The sequence below is a fragment of the Lipophrys pholis genome (assembly GCF_963383615.2).
Source record: "Lipophrys pholis genome assembly, chromosome: 9".
NCBI lineage: Eukaryota > Metazoa > Chordata > Actinopteri > Blenniiformes > Blenniidae > Lipophrys > Lipophrys pholis.
Genome location: NC_137639.1, coordinates 25,036,675 through 25,057,808, shown reverse-complemented (window position 1 = coordinate 25,057,808; position 21,134 = coordinate 25,036,675). Strand labels below are relative to the sequence as shown.

At 42.9% G+C, this 21,134-nt stretch overlaps 1 protein-coding gene across 1 annotated transcript in view; it reads right to left on the bottom strand.

Annotated features, from left to right (window-relative positions):
• The window catches only part of itga8 (integrin, alpha 8), a 41,725-nt gene that overhangs the window by 19,522 nt on the left and 1,069 nt on the right, over positions 1–21,134 (bottom strand). The window contains 11 exon segments of the mRNA XM_080470605.1: positions 3,955–4,152; positions 8,095–8,300; positions 8,375–8,427; positions 8,620–8,676; positions 10,228–10,271; positions 11,443–11,487; positions 11,983–12,108; positions 14,080–14,125; positions 14,586–14,647; positions 18,475–18,598; positions 18,748–18,848. Of these exon segments, the coding sequence (XP_080326731.1) occupies positions 3,955–4,152; positions 8,095–8,300; positions 8,375–8,427; positions 8,620–8,676; positions 10,228–10,271; positions 11,443–11,487; positions 11,983–12,108; positions 14,080–14,125; positions 14,586–14,647; positions 18,475–18,598; positions 18,748–18,848 (1,062 nt within the window).

The following is a 21,134-nucleotide window of genomic DNA, read 5'->3' as shown; positions in this document are numbered from 1 at the left end:
CTTTTTGTGATGAACACACATTTTTAATTGGCTCTCATAGCTGGTATTTAATGGATGCGGTCAGGGGACACATACTAATGCTACACACAAACACACACACACACACACGCACGCACGCACGCACGCACGCACGCACACACACACACACACACACACACACACAAACATATGCTGATTAAAACAATGTGAAACTGAAGAGAAGCCCTTAATGGATACAAGTCTCCACTTCCAGATGCTGGAGAAACTTTGGGGAGATTTGTGATCTGAGACAGACAAAATAACCTAATTCTGCTCAGTGATTCAACTTGTGATACTACGTGTAGGTCTTTTTTTCTCTGAAAATACCCAAATTATAATTGTCTCTGTTTCAAACTCGAGTTACGCGACGCGACAAAAAGGTGTTTATATATTAAAGAGTTCATAAGGTCTCTGATGACAACAAACAGCGATCATCATCTGTGCTATCTGCTGAAGAAGGAGAACGGATAAAGTGGAAGTGTACTCTTGTCGACTTGTCTTGTCATTAGCTCTGCCTTCCCTCTCCTGTGTATTTAAGAAGAAAGGGACTAATTGAATCTGAGCGCGGCACATCTGTTTCTGCCTTGGGCTGCAGTCACCAAGTCCCCCTGAAACCACAACATTAAACATTTAAGCCTCGTCCCTTCTCCCCCCGGGGTGAGTTATGTCACTGAGTGAATATGCTGCTGTGTGTCTGCGAGGGCTTTGTATAGAAAATCTCAGAATGAGAAAAGGTCCTGACGATGTGAGAAAGGGTAAAAAAAAAAAAAAGTACAGGATGGGGGGGGGGGGACTGAATGAAATAAGGTCAGAGGATCATGCACTTGGCCTTTAAACCACAATCTGTGAAAGCCATTAGAAGGAAGGTGTGTTTCCAGCAGCGAGTGTGTGACCACCTCATAAGTCCAAATTCCTGCGTCCATCCCACCGTTTGGGGTTATGTAACAAGAAAACCACAACTCCACTACTACTATAAGTAGATAAAAAGTGTTTCATTTCGTGGTTTTTCTGTGCTCCCGATCATAAAACTCATGGTTGCAGGAAGAAGAGACGACTGTGAATAAGCCACCTTGAGGTTAAGTGTGTGTTAGAGTGTAAGTGTGGCACGCAGCTGCATCAAGGCCTAAATCAAATAACAGCCCACTTTCCTCTTCATGTCAATCCCATTTCCTCGCGCACACGAGGAAAAGCTCTGCTGGCACTGCTGGTTTGGGATCGCTGTGTGTGTGTGTGTGTGTGTGTGTGTACCCGAACACGCCGATCCATAGCCACTCTCCAGCGCTCATACACTCCTCTCTTTGATAACAATTCTCCGTGCAGGTATGGCTTGTGGTAACCGAGCTGCTTTTGCTGATGGTGGCTGTGAAAACACAACCTCCATCCAGAGTTTAGACAGACTGTCAAGCTGTCACTGGCTGTCTGCCCCAACTGCCTGTTTAGCTGCAGGGGGACTGGCCCTGTTGATGAGGTGGCAAAGGTCAATGGCACTCAGTGGAAAAAAAAAGAGGTGGTTTTAGTGAAAAAAAAAAAAAGAAAAAAGGATGATCTCTGATTTCTTGGACTCTTGTGTAGTGAATAATTTGCCAGCTATCATACATTTTGAAACTTTCCTCTGTAGAGTAAGGGGAATTAGACCTTTTGAGGATTTCCGAATATATGTAAGATTCGTGAGCAAAGATGAAACTACACCACTTCAACAATGAGAAAAAAAACAACATTTACCATTGTTTTCCATTAATTTAGCTCAAAGTAAAGCCTTAGTATAGTGAAAGTAAGGGGTTGTAATTTGCTGGGAGGTTATGGTGGAGTGGAGATCTACCCCCTTTCAGTTAATGCACCCCACCCCCCCCCACCCCCACCCCCACGCCCCCACCCCCACGCCCCCGCCAGTACTTGGAGGAAGGTGTAAAATCAATCTGCTTCTCAGTGATTACAGTTACTTAAGCAGAAGGCAAGGACCAAACACACCAAATCAGTGAGGCAGGGCTGCCCACTCACCCATTGAAAATGAAAGTCACGCTATTAACTGTAAAATCAAATGTACTATATATATATACATTAAAAAACGATTTCAACTCTTTGAATTTTAACTGCTTTTGGCATGTAAAGTCAATGAAGTCGTTACTAACAAGAGGCCGGGTCGGTCCTGATTTAAAATCCAGCAACTTTAATATCTGTTTCACTTATAAACATTCACTATATCTGATTTATTCATTTTAATTTGCCTTCATTTACATGCACAATAAATTCAGTCTTGAGAATGAAATTGTGAAACACTCAGCTGATCTCAGGTTCTCTGCAGTTCAAAAGTTTTCTATGAGAACAAAGAAACCTACTAGTAGTTCAACTACGCTTGAATTCAGCAGGAAGTAATGTTGACGTCACTTTCCTTTCTATTTCATCCTTAATTTCCCTTTTATTTAGTTTCCTAAACACATGACATCATTATGTGAGATAAAGTCAATTAAGAGCTAAAAGCGGAGCCTCGTCACCGTCTCTCCTTTCCTCCTGCGGCCGGCTAATGACAATAAATGTCAATGAGTGCATATGGCAGCCGGAGCAAAGCCTCCCAGACGCCTGTGCAGTCCTCTCGTAATGCTGATCAAACATCTCCCGCTCCTTTGAACAGTGTGACTTTACTGCCCTGCAAACGACATGCCATGTGTGTGCGTATCACTTCCGGCCACCGGCTCTCTAATGACAGACGACACAAGCGCTGTGCTTTGTGTGTGCCACTGTTTATGTGGTGCGTGTGTGTGTGTGTGTGTGTGTGTGCGTGTGTGTGTGTCGGCAGCGAGCTTTGCCACCCGTGAGTTTCTCCTCCACTTCTTCCTCCCAAAGGGCCTACATCAGCGTGAGCCTGAACCTGTAATCCCTTCGTGTGTATTTATTGTATCATGTTTTTTTTTTGTTTTTTGTTCTGCATTCGTTACTGCAAAATGGTTTTAATTTTGTGGGTCTGCACAGGTCCGACTGTGACCTGCACCCTGGCACACACTCAACACACACACTCTCTGGATCTTGGCCAGTGAAACTGATCACAAGCCACACATGTGAACCTGTGTGTGTGTGTGTGTGTGTGTGTGTGTGTGTGTGTGTGTGTGTGTGTGTGTGTGTGTGTGTGTGTGTGTGTGTGTGTGTGGACGTTTATCAAATGAAGAAATCTGTTATTACCGCAGAATGAAAAGGAAAAACTGTCATGGGGGCAGAAAAAGAATGAAACTAAACAAATTTCTCATTTCAAGTCCAATCTGTGGAAGTTTGAAGCCAAATAAATCCTGAGAGCAGATCGGCTCTAAATTAGGGAGAAAATGGGGCAGTAAAACATTGGTTTTTACAGACCTGCTTTGTTTAGGTGGACTACGCACACAACTATATAAATAACTTCAAATGTATTCTCCTTTGTTTGTTTTACTTCACTAGAAAAGATTTTGTTATATATGAGGAGTCAAATGTGGGAAAGTAAGTAGGTGTCACTTTTGCAAAGAAGACCATTTCGGTATGTGACTTGACTAAAAGCTGCGTTGTGTTGCCAAAGAATTGGGGATGTAGGCAAAGGCTTGAATGTCTGACAGGCCGAACATGCGGATAATATATCATACTTTCTTTTTTTTCCTTCAATCTGAACTCTAAGGTCTCCTTCTAAAATACTATAAACCCCTAAAGAATGGATGCGGCAGCAGTTTATGGCACAACTCCTTTTACCCCTTCTGATGACTTTAGCAGAGAGGAGGAGGAAAGCAATATGGGAAAACATGGAGGGATGGTAGCAGAGGAGTCCATGGGGGAACGATGAAATGTGGGGTTCAGTGATGGAGAGGGGAGGCCGTAATGAGAGGGGCTGGAAGTGAATAAGTGGAGGAATGCAAGTCGGGGGAAAGAATTTTGATTGCAACATGGTGAGCGGAGAATGGACGAGCCGAGCCGGGTATTTACCAGGATACTGATTGCTGTCCAGATCTTGGCCTCCTCTCAGAGTGAATCCAAATCCGGGCAGACTGCCACTGGGGGTCGAGGCTGCTTTCAGCTCCTGGCTCAGCTTCAGACCTTGTGTCGATACGTATCTGTTGCCATTAAAGATCAATACTCTCCCTCCACGCTCCTCGCCTCCAAACGGACAGCCAACCGCCACGTCTGAGGGATGACACACACACACACACACACACACACACACACACACACACACACACACACACACACACACACACACACACACACACACACACACACACACACACACACACACACACAGACACACACACACACACACACACACACACACACACACACACACACACACACACACACACACACACACACACGTATGGTTAAGGCATTAAACGGGGTTAAGGCCCCGCTGAGACAGAAGCAAAGGAAAACATACAGGTAGAAAGGAAAGGAAAGAGAGAGAGACGGAAAAGAGCTTGACCTCTTCATACCGTGGGACCATGCCAGCATGGCCATTCATTTAGTTTGTTTAACCCTTTATCAGGCAAGTCATTATCACATTTCACCCCATTTCATTTCAAAATAAACATGGTAATATATAATATCACAAACATACAGAATTCTATAAATGTTCTATACTTTGTGAAAGAAATTGCTTGTTAAAATCTATTTGAATAATGATAACGTTTGACACTCTCCCACATAGAATCTCATAATAAAATGAACCTCAAATCTCTGGCAAAACCTCTCTCGTTCCCAATCAGAACTTCTAAGGTTTTGAATCTAAAGATATAAGGAGGAATGTACGTAGAATTCAATTGAGCGTGTCTATTTTGTCAGAGCTTATATCGAATGCACCATGTTGTGTATGTTGTTTTAATCACACGGAAGAATCCCTCGTATCCTGTCAGTGACATAAAGTATGTGTAAATGTGTTTAATTTGATACTTTCCCACTGTTCTCTTCTGTATTAACTCATTTTGATAGTGCTTATTGTAACACATCATTTGCATAACACATAAAGAGTGCTTTCATATGATAATATAGTGCTTCCAGAATGTTTTATGAATCCTTATAAAACATGTCGTAAATGCTTGTAGTTATATATGACAGCTAATAATATTCATAAAGGATTATAGGTGGTGGTATGTTACAAAGACATAATTTACCTCATATCTTCATGGCAAAGTGATAGTATTATTATACAGAGGAATCTGAAGTCAATCAAACAGTTGTCCCTTGTCGTACAGTGTCAGTCTAAAAAGAAAGGATCAACTGAAAGCATCGCAACACTTCATTTGCACAAATCGAGCGACAAAACATTATGAAAGATGAGCTTATTATGACCCATTATATCAAACACCTAAAATCCTTTATGAACCTTGTGAGATATAATCATAACTATAACTATAACTATAAAATGTGTTATGATATCATATGACTGTTAAGCAAGAAATCAAAAGCAAGAAAAGCCAGAAAAGCAAAGAAATTGAGCAATGACACCCTAGTGTGTAAAATGTACAGATTTAGGTAATTATAAAGCATTGTGACTATAAAACATTTGTTATACCTCTATTTCTGACTTTTCTTATCTGACTGGACACTGCAATGTAGTGGTTACGTTTTGTTCAATGTTTCTGCTCTGCATGGGGAACATTTGTGGAATTAACATGAAGAAACAAGCGGTGAGAGATTGAACAGGGTGAAACAGCTAATGTTACCTTGTTTAAACATATTTGTGGAATAACGCGACACCTACACGCCCAAGGACAAATAAATACGGAGCTCCAACAAGTAGGATACTGTGAGCACCTGCTCTGAGATAAAGAGGCACAGATTCCAAACGCCATGCACATTGAAGCATTTTCCTTTTACCTCTTGATGACCATCTACTGCACTGACCGGCATTAACGTGCGTATCAGTACTGTAACTGTCCAAACACCTCTAGACATCCTGTTTGTCCCCCACCCCCCCACCCCCCTCCCCCCCTTAGCCTAAACAACTAGTTCCACATGAAGAAGATTGTGGGGTAGAGAGGATAAATGCAACCATGTGTGTATGCAAGTGTATATGTGAGCTCTGTGTGTGTGCGCGTGAGTGTGTGTCTATGTGCATAACAGAATAGCTTCGTAAAAAAATAAAAATAAATTCAAACTTGATACTTGATTGAACTTGAAATAATGTGAAAGTCACTTATCGCTGTTACTCAAAGGTTTCCACACAATTCCGACATGCACAACAAAAGGAAAAAGAAAAAAGAAAAATTCTTACGAACACCCACCGTGATTGAGACCAAAACTATAGGAGAGGGTTACTCAAGAGTCACAAACAGGCCGACACAGTGTGAGTAATGTTGGTGACACACACGCCACACAGCAAACTGAGTGAACTAAATGCTAAGGTTCTGACAGCTGACACTCAGCAAGAGCCGTAAAGAAGAGAGAAAATGGGTACGGTTCGATCTTCAGGAGGAATTTTGGAAATGGAGAGATGATGTCTCTGCTGTGGGAGGAGGAAGAGGCTCAAAGTCATCAGTCAGTGAAGTATCTGTCTGTAATTATGTACAGACACAACTGAGGGCACAGGTATATTCGAACGCATCGGTTTGGCATTAGTGAAAATAGGCGGCTCAAAACCCTGATGACAGTGTTTTCATGGTGACTTTGCGCCATAATTCTGCATAATGAACTCATGCGCAGGCATGAAGGTGATCTCATCAGATTAACCCTCAACAAGCCGACTGTCTCCGTCTCCTCCCCGGACACACGGCTGGTGCTGAGAGGCTGTCAAGCGCTAACAGACAGCAGATGTGATTTATGTGTCTAAGCAGGAAAAAGCTTCAGTATTGATCCAAAGGTTATTGATCCAATGGTTAATGGGTTAAAATGGGTTGTACACACATTAACACACACCATCTAAAAAATAAATAAAAGATAAATCAGTGTGATTGATCCCATACATGCTCCAGATGTGTGTCCATTCATTCATTTTTAAGGCGGCAGGCTTCAGCTTAGCTGAAGCATTCAAGCCTCAGGCTGCAGGCTTTGTGTGTATGTGTGTGTATGTGTGTGTGTGTGTGTGTGTCTTTGTCAAATCAATGTGAGGATAAAACAAACACATCGAAGTGGAATGAACTCTGGGCAAGAGGACAGAAACTCCCATTTGATTTTATCTCAGGGCACATCTGGCGAGGTAAAAATAACTCCAACACACACACACACACACACACACACACACACACACACACACACACACACACACACACACACACACACACACACACACACACACACACACACACACACACACACACACACGGCTCAAACCAGATCGTCATAGGAAGAAACAAGTTCACGGAGACAACCTTTCATCGCCATACTTCCCGATTGGCTGAAGAGCTTTAAGTTCTCTCAACCAGCAGCACCTTATAGGATTTCCTCAGTCACTCAGAGACAAAACAGACCAAAAGCCACCGTAACAAAGAAAAACACGGGTCTATTTTGAGGTTTACTTGAAAACATTGGCCCCATATGGACAGACAAGAACAAGAGGAAGAGGGTCTCAGACTGGGACACAATGTATGCCAAAGGATTTTGAACTTTTCCTCTGAGGAAACTGGAATTTAGAAAATAACTAATTCTTAATTGCTTTTAATGATCTTTGCTGGATTACTTAAGGTCTATCCATGTCCATCTACACATATACTTTCTCTAGTGCTTTATTCCATCTTAGGGTTGTGGGTCACTGGACTACAGGGGAAGTGAAACTCACGTTCTTTACACGCACCAATTAACCTCGAATGCATGTTTTTGGACTGCAGATGTAAACCGGAGTATCAAGAGAATCACAAATTATTTCAATGTTATTTCTAATTTACTGATATCACTCATCAAAAGTGGTCCAAAGAAGAAAAAGCAGTTCATGGTCATGAATCGCCAAGGCTCATTGATGCACATGGTCCCATGCAGGAACCAATATGCAACTAACTGGACTTAAAGGAGCAGCTAAAGAGTCGGTTTCGAATTATTAGGTTAATGCTGTTTGGGGTGCGGCAGGAGGACCTAAACATGAATAAACACTGGGGGAAATCATGTGATGGCAGATTGGTAAAAGTAATCTGAGCGTACCATTGTATCCGTCCTGGTTGACGTCTCCCAGGGGCGCTATAGCTGTGCCGAATCGTCCGAAGACGTGGGTGCCAGTGAGAGGGACAGGTGGGGAAAAAGAGAGTGGGGCCAGCTGCAGGTAGAGGTAAACCCGTCCCACCTCTCTGGGTTTGGATTCCATCTCTCTCTCCATATAGAGGGGCGCACCGACCAGCACATCGTCCGTTCTATGGAGGCATGTTGTTGATTCAGTGAGAGAAATTGTTATTTTCAGGAGTATAAAGGATGTTTTTTTACTTACCCATCTCCATTCAAGTCAGTGACAGCCACAGAGTAGCCAAAATAGGAGGCCATCTGTCAGACAGAAAAGGAAGAGCAATTTTAGAATTTAACCAAAACCTAATAGTGTACATGCTTTTCCATCTGAGTTCTTCTTCCACCGTCTTCTTGACTGAGTTGATTAAGGAACAAATAGAAGAAAATCAGCTGCAGCTGAGTAGTTTATTAGTAACATCCCAGACGTGTGGGAGGTGTCGATGCTCTCACCTGCTCCCCCGTGAAGTTTTGGATGAAGGTCAGATTGGTGGAGTTGATCATCGCCACCTAAATCAAGAACAGACTCTATCAGACACAACACAGCAGAACTAATAAGGGAGCAGGATTTATCCTCGCACAACACAGGGAACGAACACGGACAAGCTGTCTGACAAACAGACTCGTGGAGAATGTTGGGGAAAACTCAGAAACCACAAGAATAAAGCTTGCACTTCACTGAAACTCCTCTTTTCTCACTGCCCTCCTGCACCACCGCCATCTTTGTGCCTTTATCATTTCCACCCTCATCTTTCTATCCTTCCCCCAATCCTAACCCCAGTTGCAGGGATAGAGGGAGGGGGGAGGCTGAGAATTCCTTCATAAGACTTAAAATAACAACCACATGGAGACGGCCGGGGGCTACGCGTACACACATGCACACACAAAGTCACCCACACACACACACAGGCAGGAGGATACACGTTGACCCAATCACAGATGTCTAAGTGACTTACCAAACGGGGCTAGACTTACGAACACGGACATATGAGGACGTGTAAACACAAATTATTAAATCAAAAGCTTCAGAGTTAACTTCTCTTTGGTCTCAGTTGTCAGATTGGTCACAGAGGAAACCTGCTCGGGCCTGACAGCTTCCCTAGTGCCAAGTCTTTAACATGGCCAACCTGTGTCTATCATAACACTCCACCCACTGTGAGCTACAACCACCTCCTCTGTACAGGAGGAAGTGTGTGTGTGTGTGTGTGTGTGTGTGTGTGTGTGTGTGTGTGTGTGTGTGTGTGTGTGTGTGTGTGTGTGTGTGTGTGTGTGTGTGTGTGTGTGTGTGTCTGTGTGTGTGTGTGTCTGTGTGCAGTGAGTTTTGCGGTTACACTGCAGGTTGGAGTTAGGGGTCGTGTATGTGTGGAGAAGGGTTAGTGGGGTTAGGTAGGGTCACCACCCTCCACATGCAGCGGAAGCTGAGTGTCATTAGGAAGGATTGACACTGTCAGCCCTGGGGACAAGTTCCCATAAGCAAGCACAAGACAGACATGAATTCATGAATCGATACGCCGCACATACAGTATTTAAGCCTTGTAGACACGTGAGGCCGTGAGTCTATATGCGACGCCCGAAGTGGGTGAATTTGGATGAGTTCATGCAGTGCATGTGTGTATCTGCATGTAAGAGTATGAGCGTCATCTCTGATCTCTCTGGAACAAGATGCAGACTTTCTCATAGACCCTGACAACATGTCGGGCAAAAATGTAGATAAAACACCGGTGGGTAATAAATTTGAGTAACAACCAATATCAAAAATGTTATCAGCGTGCAGTACAACATTTTTTAAGTCAACGGGGAAATGTGGAGAGTTTGGTTCATCCAAAAGATTTTCCCTTATATGGCCTTTGGCAGGGATGATGGACAGCATCCAGAACATCAGTCCTACCTTTGGTATTCATTCCATTTCAGATGAGCGAGACATTTATCTGTACTTTTTCACTGATTATTTTAGATTTTCTTTCTTTTTCTTTCTTTCTTTCATTCTTTCTTTCTTTCTTTCTTTTTTGCAGCTAATCAACAACAATAAACTGGCATATCTGCTTGGCTGATCAAACTCACATATCCAAAGTTCTGTGCTCCTCTTGGGACTCCAGCGATCAGCTCTGGAAAACACAAAAACAAAGAAGGACCCAAATTAGTGTGAGAAAGAGGAAGAAAGGACTCAACAGAAGTGTGTCTCAGAGGCCTGAACCCCCTACCCGGCTCACAGCCGAGTGTCGCTGAGAACACAGTGAGTGATTGGATGCTTGTGCGTCACTTTCATATTGATTGATGAGTGCGGTGCTGCGAACTTAAGGGGACGATCTGAAAGTTCCACGCAGAAAGAGAGAGAGAAGACAGAGTCCCCAGTTCCTGGCCTCAACAGGCTCAACCACGAGCCTATAAACCAGCAATTCCCACTTCCATCTTTAGTCAGATCTCCTTGTTCTCTATGAAAAGGCGAACAAGCCCACAGCGATCTGTGTACCCACAACACAGCACATCAACAGACATATGTAGCCTCTTAAGGCTCGCGTTAGCACTTCAACCCGGGCATATGTTTTGCCCGAGGCAGTTCAAGACCAATGCAGAGTTGGTGTGGTGGTATGCAAATGCAAGGTTGCCCCATTAACGTCCCACTAAATATATCAGTTAAGTAATATTGGTAAATGAAGACCTATGCTTGTGGCGACACAAAAAAAACAACAGTATTGCAGAAAGTGACGGCATGTGATTTAACTTCAATCACCAGAATGATTCGAATCTGTTATGAAATATGTTGACTCGCAGCTATCTAGTGATCATATGTACTTGGACGAAACACCTGTAAAGCTCAGCACAAACTTGAAGGCTCTCTTCTCTGTCGGTGCCTCTGTTATAAAATGATTATGTGTGTGCGGGTATCTCTTTACACCTAATATGTCACGTCCAGATGAGATTCTGGACTCTCTCTCTCTAGACCGGCAGAGATTTTGCAGGGTCTGCCAGCAATCATTCCAATCAGTCAAAATGGAGGACAGGAAATCTCTTTATCAGTGGTTCCTGAAGCCCTGTCCCCTCGGGGTCGTGACCCAGACGCACAGAGACAGTTCTCATTATTGCGTCTGAGTTCAGACGCAGGCACGGTCACCCGTCGCTCGCCACGATGCACGCCACATGGCGTATTTAGAGAGTGTAGAGAGAGACAGAGAGAGACTGAAAACCTTCAAACCTCGCAGGGAGGCTGCTGTTGTTGTTAGCGAGGGAGTCCTCTGCTGCATGTGGTTAGTTGTAATGAATTGTTGGCTTACTCACCTTGTTCAGAGTCTCCTGTAAACTCTCCTGCCGCCACAGAGTAACCTAGGGAGAAGAGAGTTGCACAAGCCGACATATGGTTGAAATTAACTCAGACGTAATGATCTGTACACAACGTATGTGTCTTTGTGGTGAATTATTACATGGAGATAATTAAGATAATTGTTATTTACTTTATGGTTTGTGCAGGAGTTTATGTGTATCAGCATGCGTGTGTGTGTCTTTGATAAACTTATGAGCCCACTAACTTAGTGGGGTCTGACCTACTTTCTAGGGAGCAAAATGTTGCATCCTACAATGTTTAAGTGCTGAGGTTACGGTTAGGTTAAGGTTAAGTTAAGGTTACAATTAAAGTTCGGAAATGCATTGTGTTACTGGGTTGAGCCCAGAGCAATGCTGTACAGTTATGGGTATATAGTGTGTGTGTGTGTGTGTGTGTGTGTGTGTGTGTGTGTGTGTGTGTGTGTGTGTGTGTGTGTGTGTGTGTGTGTGTGTGTGTGTGTGTGTGTGTGTGTGTGTGTGTTTGTAAATGTGTTTTACCAAGGTAGCTGTCGTCGTGGGAGTGTGCAGCAGCTCCAGTGTGTTTCTCTCCTGTAACCTGCCTCAGTACGGCCTTCAAAGAGTAGCCATTCAGTATCTCAGCTATCCCCGCTGTCATCACCTGACCTGCACACACACACACACACACACACACACACACACACACACACACACACACACACACACACACACACACACACACACACACACACACACACACACACACACACACACACACACACAGAGAGTTCGATGAATGGAGAAAAACAAACACTGAGGGATGAGAGTCACATCTGTTCATGGACAGCGGTTGAAGCTCGGACCCCCGAAGGGGAACCCTGCCGACCCCTTCTACAGATATCTGCTGGAGCTGAACCGCCCGCTCCACATGAAGGATGCACGGGGCTGACGATACTTTTGACGTCTTTCCCAGAGGAGCGCTAACACACATCGTTGGCAGTGGAAGAGCTGAAAAAATACTCCAACGATCCTTTAAACACCCTAAAGAAAACCGCGTGTCCACTCTGCAGCGATTGGCTCTGAATTATAGGTGCGCGCACACAAACAACACCCTTCCTCTGCTGTTGAACAAGAGGTCAAACAAACAAATGATTTTATCTACGGCCGTCCTCAACCTTCCATAAATCCTCCTTAATGTGTGTGTGCGTGTGTGTACTGACAAGGGGGGGTGAGACGTGCCCTATTAACCCTCCCACCAGATCTTCTCCCACTTCCTTCAGCCTGCTTCTCTTCTTCATACTGTTACTTATTAAGCTGCTATCTGATTAATAGGACACTTTCACAAATTGTTAGCACATATACATAAGTCACCGCTCTGAATTTAAAGAGTTCTGTACACTAAAGACAACCAGCTTGTATATGAGAGGGTTTTTTTTTTTTCCAACAATGAATCAGACTGAAGATAATTGTTGTATATTAGAGGCCATAAAACTCAGCCTGAGTGCTTTTATAAACATTTGGAGGAAGTGTTTTAACTGGAGGCAGCCTGTCTTGCCATATTGAGGGCATGGAGGGCGAGCAGTCCATTAGACCCGTCTGTAATGACTGTTTAATGTAGTCTTGTATGATGTAACATTCATTATTTAATAAGATGCGTCAAACAGCATCATTACCATAACAATATGCATGATATGTAATGCCTTTAGTCTCTTTTTGTTTCCTCCTGCTTTGGTTTTACACTAATTAAAAACACATCTACAGCGTTCTTCTCTAAACAAATGGCCAGAGTCAGAGATCACGGGTTATGTGCAGAGAGAGATTAATGCATCTGTTCAAATAATCTGTAACTGTGTCCTTTCTCTTCAGAAAGAGCCGCACGCTCCTCTGAATTTGGACAAAGCAGACAAGAGTCTCCCAAACACCTGGGGTTGTGGGAGTAGCTTTCCACTCCAACAGCTTTGCTATGACACACTCGAGCTGTGTCTACACCTATTAGCGGGACACTTCATCCCTCTGTATAGTCTGTCTCGGCATATTCAGAGAGCCTGCTTACCTCAGCACTGCTTTTATCAAACAGGGGATCCATCTTTTTATCCCCTCTGACTCACTAACAAACTCCCTCACATTTCATCCCTCACTCCCCCTCCAGTGCAACATGTTCCTGTCATCTCCTGAGGCATCCTATATCATCCGCACTGTCCGCCTCACTGTCTTTTTCTCTTTCACTCCATTCCTTTGTCCTTCTCAAGCCTGCTGTCTGAGTTTCTTCCTCTTGTCTCAAAAGTTTTTTCCTGCGTCCTCTGTGGTTTATCGCAGGGCAAAGGGGCAGTTTCTCTACACTCCATTAACTGGCCTATCAGCTCATTATAGAGCCAAAACACCCACTTCCTGTTACGGTGCTAAAAATCAAGAGGGGCATTACCTAAAAGGGGAGATATGTTAAATGAGGTTTCTTTTCACCATCTCTAGGGCAAATGAAGGGTTATGAAATTCCTGTCCTGGCAACTGTTTGTATATGTGTGTATGTGGTCTGTACCGACTGTTAAAGTCATCTCCATTGTTTTTCCTCACTTGAACACCTTCCCATCCATGAAATCAGTGACCGGTCTGCAGTTTTACACGCTGCTGTTGACTTACCTTGCCAGTAATAGCTTCCAGGCCCTCCGACAACCAGCCTCCCTTCCTGGAATAAACAGTTAGTTTGCATTAGTCGTGTGACAGAAGTATGTCAGTGAATTAGTGCGTGTGACCGTCGGTTCGTGTGTCCAGAAGCTTATTTAATGTCTGGAGGTTAGTATGTTTGCCTGCACATATGATTCTCGCTGACATGCTTGTTGACATCCTGCAGAGAACGACAGCTTCCTGTACAGAGGGGTAGAGATATACTATGAACCAGAGGTCAAAGTTCATATTGACTATACAGTGAAAGAATGTGTGTAATTGCTCTATTGTATTGGAGGCAGCGGGTCACCTCAGGAGTGAGGACTTCTCCAGGGACCAATTCTCTCTCATCTTTCCTGTGTCCATAAATCTCTGAAACTGGTCTTGTGTTTGAAACCTCTCTGTGTAAACTACGAGAGGGGACAAATTGTGTGCAGCGGGCTGCCGAGACAATAACATGTAATCGCTGCAGCAGTCTTTACCTTGGTGAAATCCACACTGAAACCAGCCTGGCAGAATCCCTGTCCCTCCGGGTCTGGGTCATCTGGAAACAACAAACACAAAGATTAAAACATGACGAACACCACAATGAGCATCGTAAAGTCCCTCTCCTGGCTTTGATTACATCCCCCAAATTTTTATTTCAGCTCATCAAAATGACTCATTGAGAAGCTTCCCGACATCAGCCAAGACATACTAAAACATCCCTGAAGTAACTTAATGTAACTTTGCCTCTTTGTCTTCATTCACTGTGGTGCCATAAAGTCCAAAAAGCTGCTGACTCTGTGTCTTCAAACCTTCCTGCGATTGAACATGAGCTCAGTCGAATCCCCAGCTCATGAGTCAAAGTATAACAATAGTGATGCATTTTATGTATCGCTCTCTACAGGCCACATAAATACTATCAATAGAAACATATAATGACTCTCAGGAACGCTTCTTCTCTTTCTGTTTTTGAACCTCCTGCTGTTTGAACCCATGTTTCAAAAAACCCAAACGACAGTAAGTAGACTACAGCTCCAAAGGAATGGCCACTTCTTACATCGATCAGCCGTTACATTATGACCACTGGCGGGTAAAGTGCGTTACACTGGGGATCTCATTACCATGGCACCTGTTATTGGGTCGGATATAGTATGCAGGATGAGAACTTTTTTGCTTGTAGGGTGTTCCCACTTTGCTGTGGTCAGAATCTATCAGAAGTGGTTTAAAGGAAGAAATAAGGTGAACTTAGAATGGCGTCATGGTGAGATACGGCTAAATGATGCAAGTGAGCTGGTCCAGTCCAACAGACCGGACTGCTGGGACAAACACAGTCACTGTGTTCCAGTCATGCATCTTCAGTGTTTATACACAAGAAAAAACCAAAAAAAAGTCAACAAACAAACTCCACACTGAAATGATGCTTTCATGAGAAGATTGATTAGTTGTACACAACGTTTTTCACCAGCCCATTGAAGTCTGACGGGATGTATAAAAAAAAAGAAAAGTGAATGCATGCACACAAGTAATGTGTTGCTGCTCACAGCCAACCATACGCTGCACAATGTCTGGCAAGAGATCTGACTCCTGCATGAGTTGCAGTTTCCTTCCCCTTCTGTGAACCAGGCGGTCAATGACGCCGGAACAGGCCACGTGCCATTCAAGTATATTTATCATGAATCACAAACACTCAACCATGCAACACCGCTTACCCCCTGGAGGAAGGAGTGTGGTAAATCTCATGACCACAGTAAGGTTTGAACTTGTGACCCAAAGCTTAATAATACACTGACCACACACACACACACACACACACACACACACACACACACACACACACACACACACACACACACACACACACACACACACACACACACACACACACTCACACACACACACACACACACACACACACACACACACACACACACACACACACACACACACACACAAAAAAACATCCATAATATGAAAACTATTCGGTCATTTGGATTCCAGATGGAGATGCAGGAAATCTAATGAACTGACTCAAATGACTGACTGAAATCAGAGACACGCGAGGATAAAGAGCTTTAGAAATAAAGCAAACTAGGAAAAGGATTTAGAACAAGTGAGCTCATCAGACCTTTAATCGTACACATCTTTTTTCAAAATACTACCACCCTAAATTTACAGCATGTGATATTTTCAGCTAAACATGAACTTGGTTGCACCGCAGGATAAGTCGCATCTGTTACAAAATACAAGAAAAGACACATTTATTTTACTACATTGATAGACCTTGGCCAGCAGCTGCTGTTTGTATATCTAATCTGTAAACATGTTCTTCCAGTTCTGATTGTCGTACTTTAAGCCCACGATAACCTTCTTTGTTTTTTTTGTTTCTGCTGCAAACTTTAAAATTTTTTGGTTTAAATTCTGCAGCGTAGCTTCTTTTTGGCGACATCGTGCCAAATACGGAAGCTTTCCTGTTTCCTGTTGTACTGTAGCAGGATTCTGTTGTCGTACAGGGACATCTAGTGGTCACAGATGGTATGTACTGGTATATTTTGATTTATACTGTAAGTTACATCTGAATTTAAGTCACATGAACAATCAAACAACTAAAAAAGTGTGACTTGAACGTTATAAAAAAATCTATGTCAACAAGCTAGCCAGATGAAATGTGTAATACCACTTTGTACCACAAGATGGTGCGGTGTAGTCTTTTCTTATTTTACTTGGATTCAGTTCAAGAACAGCAGAAGCAGCAGAGCAGATTCTGATACGGCGAAGAACAGGAAACAGAATGAGTGCTCACGAATAGTGACTCACTACTGCCACCCAATGTTCAGAAGTGACATCACGAAAGGTGGCATGCTGTACAATTTCCATAAAATTTCTGAACATCTAAATGACCTGTTGACAGTAGTGAAATCATGGGGAATGTAGGCAGCGTTTGACATGGAAGAAGAATGAAATATATATACTATACATATATATAAGAATAGTATTTATTGCATAATAGTGTAGAAGTGAAGTGATTGGTTGGTACTTTTCAAATTAGCCAATTCTGGGGACTCATACAACAGTCATCTAAGTGTAGAAAGTTGTCTACAAATATCTACTTAAGGTCTATTTAAACTGTACAACAGCTGGGGTGTTTTCCTGTTTAAATCATAACATTTTAACTGCATTAACACAAAATTTAAACACGTAAGCACATAAATTGTTCTCCAGTTTAGCAGCACCCTTAGGTGAGGCTTGATGATGCAGAGGTGCACATGAGCACATAAACAAAGTGTGACTTGAGGGAATCAGATTCATTTTTCAACATGGATTATAAAAACTGCTGGAGGCCCTAAAGTTCAGGCTTAAACACTTGATAAAAAAAAAAAAAAGAAATCCCCTGCCCAGAGTGGTGCAGAATTAATCGTCCCGTGAGAATAGTTGAGTTAACAGTGTGATTATTCTCGCCTTGATTAGTCAGCACTGGCACAAACAGCCAGAAAGATCTTTAACAACTGCACCAATTACTGGAGGGAGTATAACTGTGTGAGTACGTAAGAGTTTGATGAAGTGGACACAAAAAAAGGCTGTGCTTTATCTGCTGTTTACGATGTGCCACCTGATAGCCAACATTTCTTCTTATCGTAATCTGCTGAAGACGAAAGTGGGAGGCGAAATAAAGGAGTTTGGGATAGTTTGGGAGGTGTTGAGAAGCGTCCCATAAATCTTATTTACAGAAGTGATGACAGAAAGAAGAAGAAAAAGACTGATTAACTGTTAAAGAGTTTTCTTCCAGTTGCTGTGAAAAATTCAGATATTGAGTCAGTTTCATAGTTTTACTTTTAATTGTTTACATTTTTGCATCTCTTTAGGAAATTTCTACTGCAATTTCATTATGCTGAAGGGAACTTCTTTTAGAGTGAAATCAAACACATAAAAAGTCAACACTTCCTGCGATGAATTGCTGACAGCTTTGAGTTTGAATATGTTTTTGTAAATCAGTGACTGGTGGCAACTTCAAACGGTGAATGACGTCACTTGAAATTAATGACGACTGCTGCAGCGAATCAGACTTATGGGGTGGAGGAGGGTGGAGGTTGCCCCTCTGAGGCTCCACCCCTGTGGTCACAGCAGAGGGAAGAGAACAGCTAAATCCACACCATTCATAACTTCTATGGCCGTGGTTCAATTTGAGTCTGAATGAAGAATGCAGATTGAAATCTTCAGCCAAATCGAACCATTTGTAAAAATACAATAAAATTTAAGTAAATTTGTTTTTTAGTGAACTTTTAAATAGAATTTTCCTTTAATGGGAGTTATATTTTACCACAGAAAAGCGTATTTGTTTGTATTGAGAGTCGAGGAAAAAGAGGGAGGAAGGAGGAAGGTGTGACTCACTGGTCCTGCACGGTGAGTACTCGGCGTAGGCGCTGAAATTCTGGACGGCGACGTAGCACGTCCCCACGGGGTCCTGCTCTCCACTTATCTTCACTGTCCGCCAGTGGTACAGAGGAGCACAGGCCTGCAGGACAAAGGATGCTCGCTGTGAAAAATGAATGACTCGCGCACATTTCTCCAGGAAGAAAGAAGAAGGAAAAGAAGGATGGGGCAAAGTCGGTGGCGTGCTGAAGTGTGGCGCTCCCAAATTATTTGACGCCGTGTCAAACTCACCACCACTTTTCCTCTGTGTGTCCTGACTGATGCTCCAAACCACTGATGTGATTTAAACTCAAGAGGCTCCCTGGTCCCGTTTACCTTAATCATTCTGTTATCTGGAGAGAGAGAGCGGGAGAGAGAGAGAGCGGGAGAGAGAGAGAGAGAGAGAGAGAGAGAGAGAGAGAGAGAGAGAGAGAGAGAGAGAGAGAGAGAGGAAGTGGAAAAGATATAAAAAAAGAAGAATAGAGGAGACATTTTATCATGTTGGCAGTAAAAGCAGATGTTGACGGCGGTAATGTGGATCCAGGCCTGTAGCGTGTGAGCACGGAAAGCATTTGTCCTCACAAGAATCACCAGCAAAAGTGTTAAACAGGCCTATAACACACATCAAAACACCATCTGCCCCCCCAGAACCAGACACTTGTCAGGATATGGAGGCCTTTTCTCACTCTGAGCCTTTCCTCATAAAAAGTAACAGCACTTAGCAGACTCATGTTCTAACTGAGCCTGACACACACAAACATGTGTGTGCATTCTTAGTATATCAGTGGAATCACAATCAGGGTGCAGATTTACAGCGATTGTGTGTGTGTGTGTGTGTGTGTGTGTGTGTGTGTGTGTGTGTGTGTGTGTGTGTGTGCTTATCTTTGGTCTGCTGGAGACACGTTGAGTGTTATTAAGGGCCAGCCGGTCTTCGTCAAAGCTGTGCAGACCTTCACTCATTAAACACCTTCCTCTTCAATATATACGGACACATGACTCACATGAGATTACGGGAAGTAATACAGTCAGATATGCAGGTGTACAATCCATTTTTTTTTTTTTTTTTAACTCATTAATGTTATTAGTTTTCTGTTTTTATCAGTCTCTCTGGAGAGAGTCCAAGGAATCCATTAAGGAGATAAGGCATCATTTTAATTTGCATATTTCGATCTTTATATCCATTTTTATTAATGTTTTTACAAGATTGTTTTTGTTTGTGCTGAAAAATAGTGGCTAAGGGTACTGAAGAAGAAATACGTGCTCAAACATGATGTTTAGATACTGTGAAGTAGCAGAACTCTTTTGAAGGATTGTGAAGCTTCAGTGAATACTGATGTTTTTCCCGAGGAAACAACTGAAAATCCAGAAATATCACGTCTTTGTTTACATGGAGAATGGTACCACATGTGGTGGTGGAAAAGATTCTAATTTTCACCCATGGATCACCTAGGTAGAAGTAAAACAAGTAAAGACCTAAGCCTCAAGCAGTTGATTTGAATGAGATTTTTTTCTAATGAATTCAAAGATCTGCTGTCTGTCATTAATCTGTGATAACATATATCATCTACCCTCCTCCAATTCGCTACCATGACCTGACAACATCTGCTTAATGTCACTGAAGCCAAGCACACACGCATGGTGAGCATCTGTGAGCACTGTACTGGTTAATGTTCATAAATCATCTTCAGATACGTCTGACTCTGTGGACGTACCTGTGAGTGTGTGCTGGAGTTTCTCAGTCTGGTTTATACCTGCAAAGTGTTTCTACTGTAACTTGAGAAATATCCACTGTGGCCACTGTCATCAATCGCTCCGTGGACACATTGCACTGAAGAGATGCACACGTGCACATGATTTCACGCACATATTTTGCCCCACAAAGTTTATCCCTCCATCCCTCAAACCTGAAATTACCCCCCAAACACTTCACACTGAAACTAACCCCTTTGTGAGGAGTAACTGTAATCAACTTCAGGGGGGAGAAACAAGAAAACTCTCCTCACTTTGGAGTTTTACCTCCATCTTCGTGTGACTTTGCTGTAATTCAGATCCGACACTGAAGCTGCGCAGGTATCATCTGATAGGTGCTTTCATTTATCCCTCAGCTGGTCACCAAGCAGCTGATGTACACTCACATGGCATGTGGCAAGTTTCGAATATGGCATCATGCTGATAACCTCATGTTATGTTTGGTGCATATTCACATCTATTTCTGGGTTCTGTCTGATACTACCAGGTCATTCTCTTCTCTTGCTTTCTTTTCTTGATCTCCACAATAATGATGGAAATCCTCATAAAAAAGAGAGAGGACGGAAATCTGATGGAGAACGAGACAAGGGGCGAGTAAGGGAGACAGGGATACATTTTCAAGATCTAATAAAAAGCAGACCTCACCCAATTCTTTTTTTTTTCTTCTGAAGGGGAACTAAGTTCCCATGTGCATACAGTTTACCCCCCCCTCCTCTCTCTTTTTTTTTTTTTTTGCTCTCTCACTTGTTCTCCAGATCAACCTCTTCTGCACATGCTGCCTTGGAAAGTCGGCATCACCAACATAACATGAACAAATATAGGCTGATTGGACAATTACCAGAAAAAGATAAAACGTTGAATTCCTCAATCAATATAATATAGACATGCGA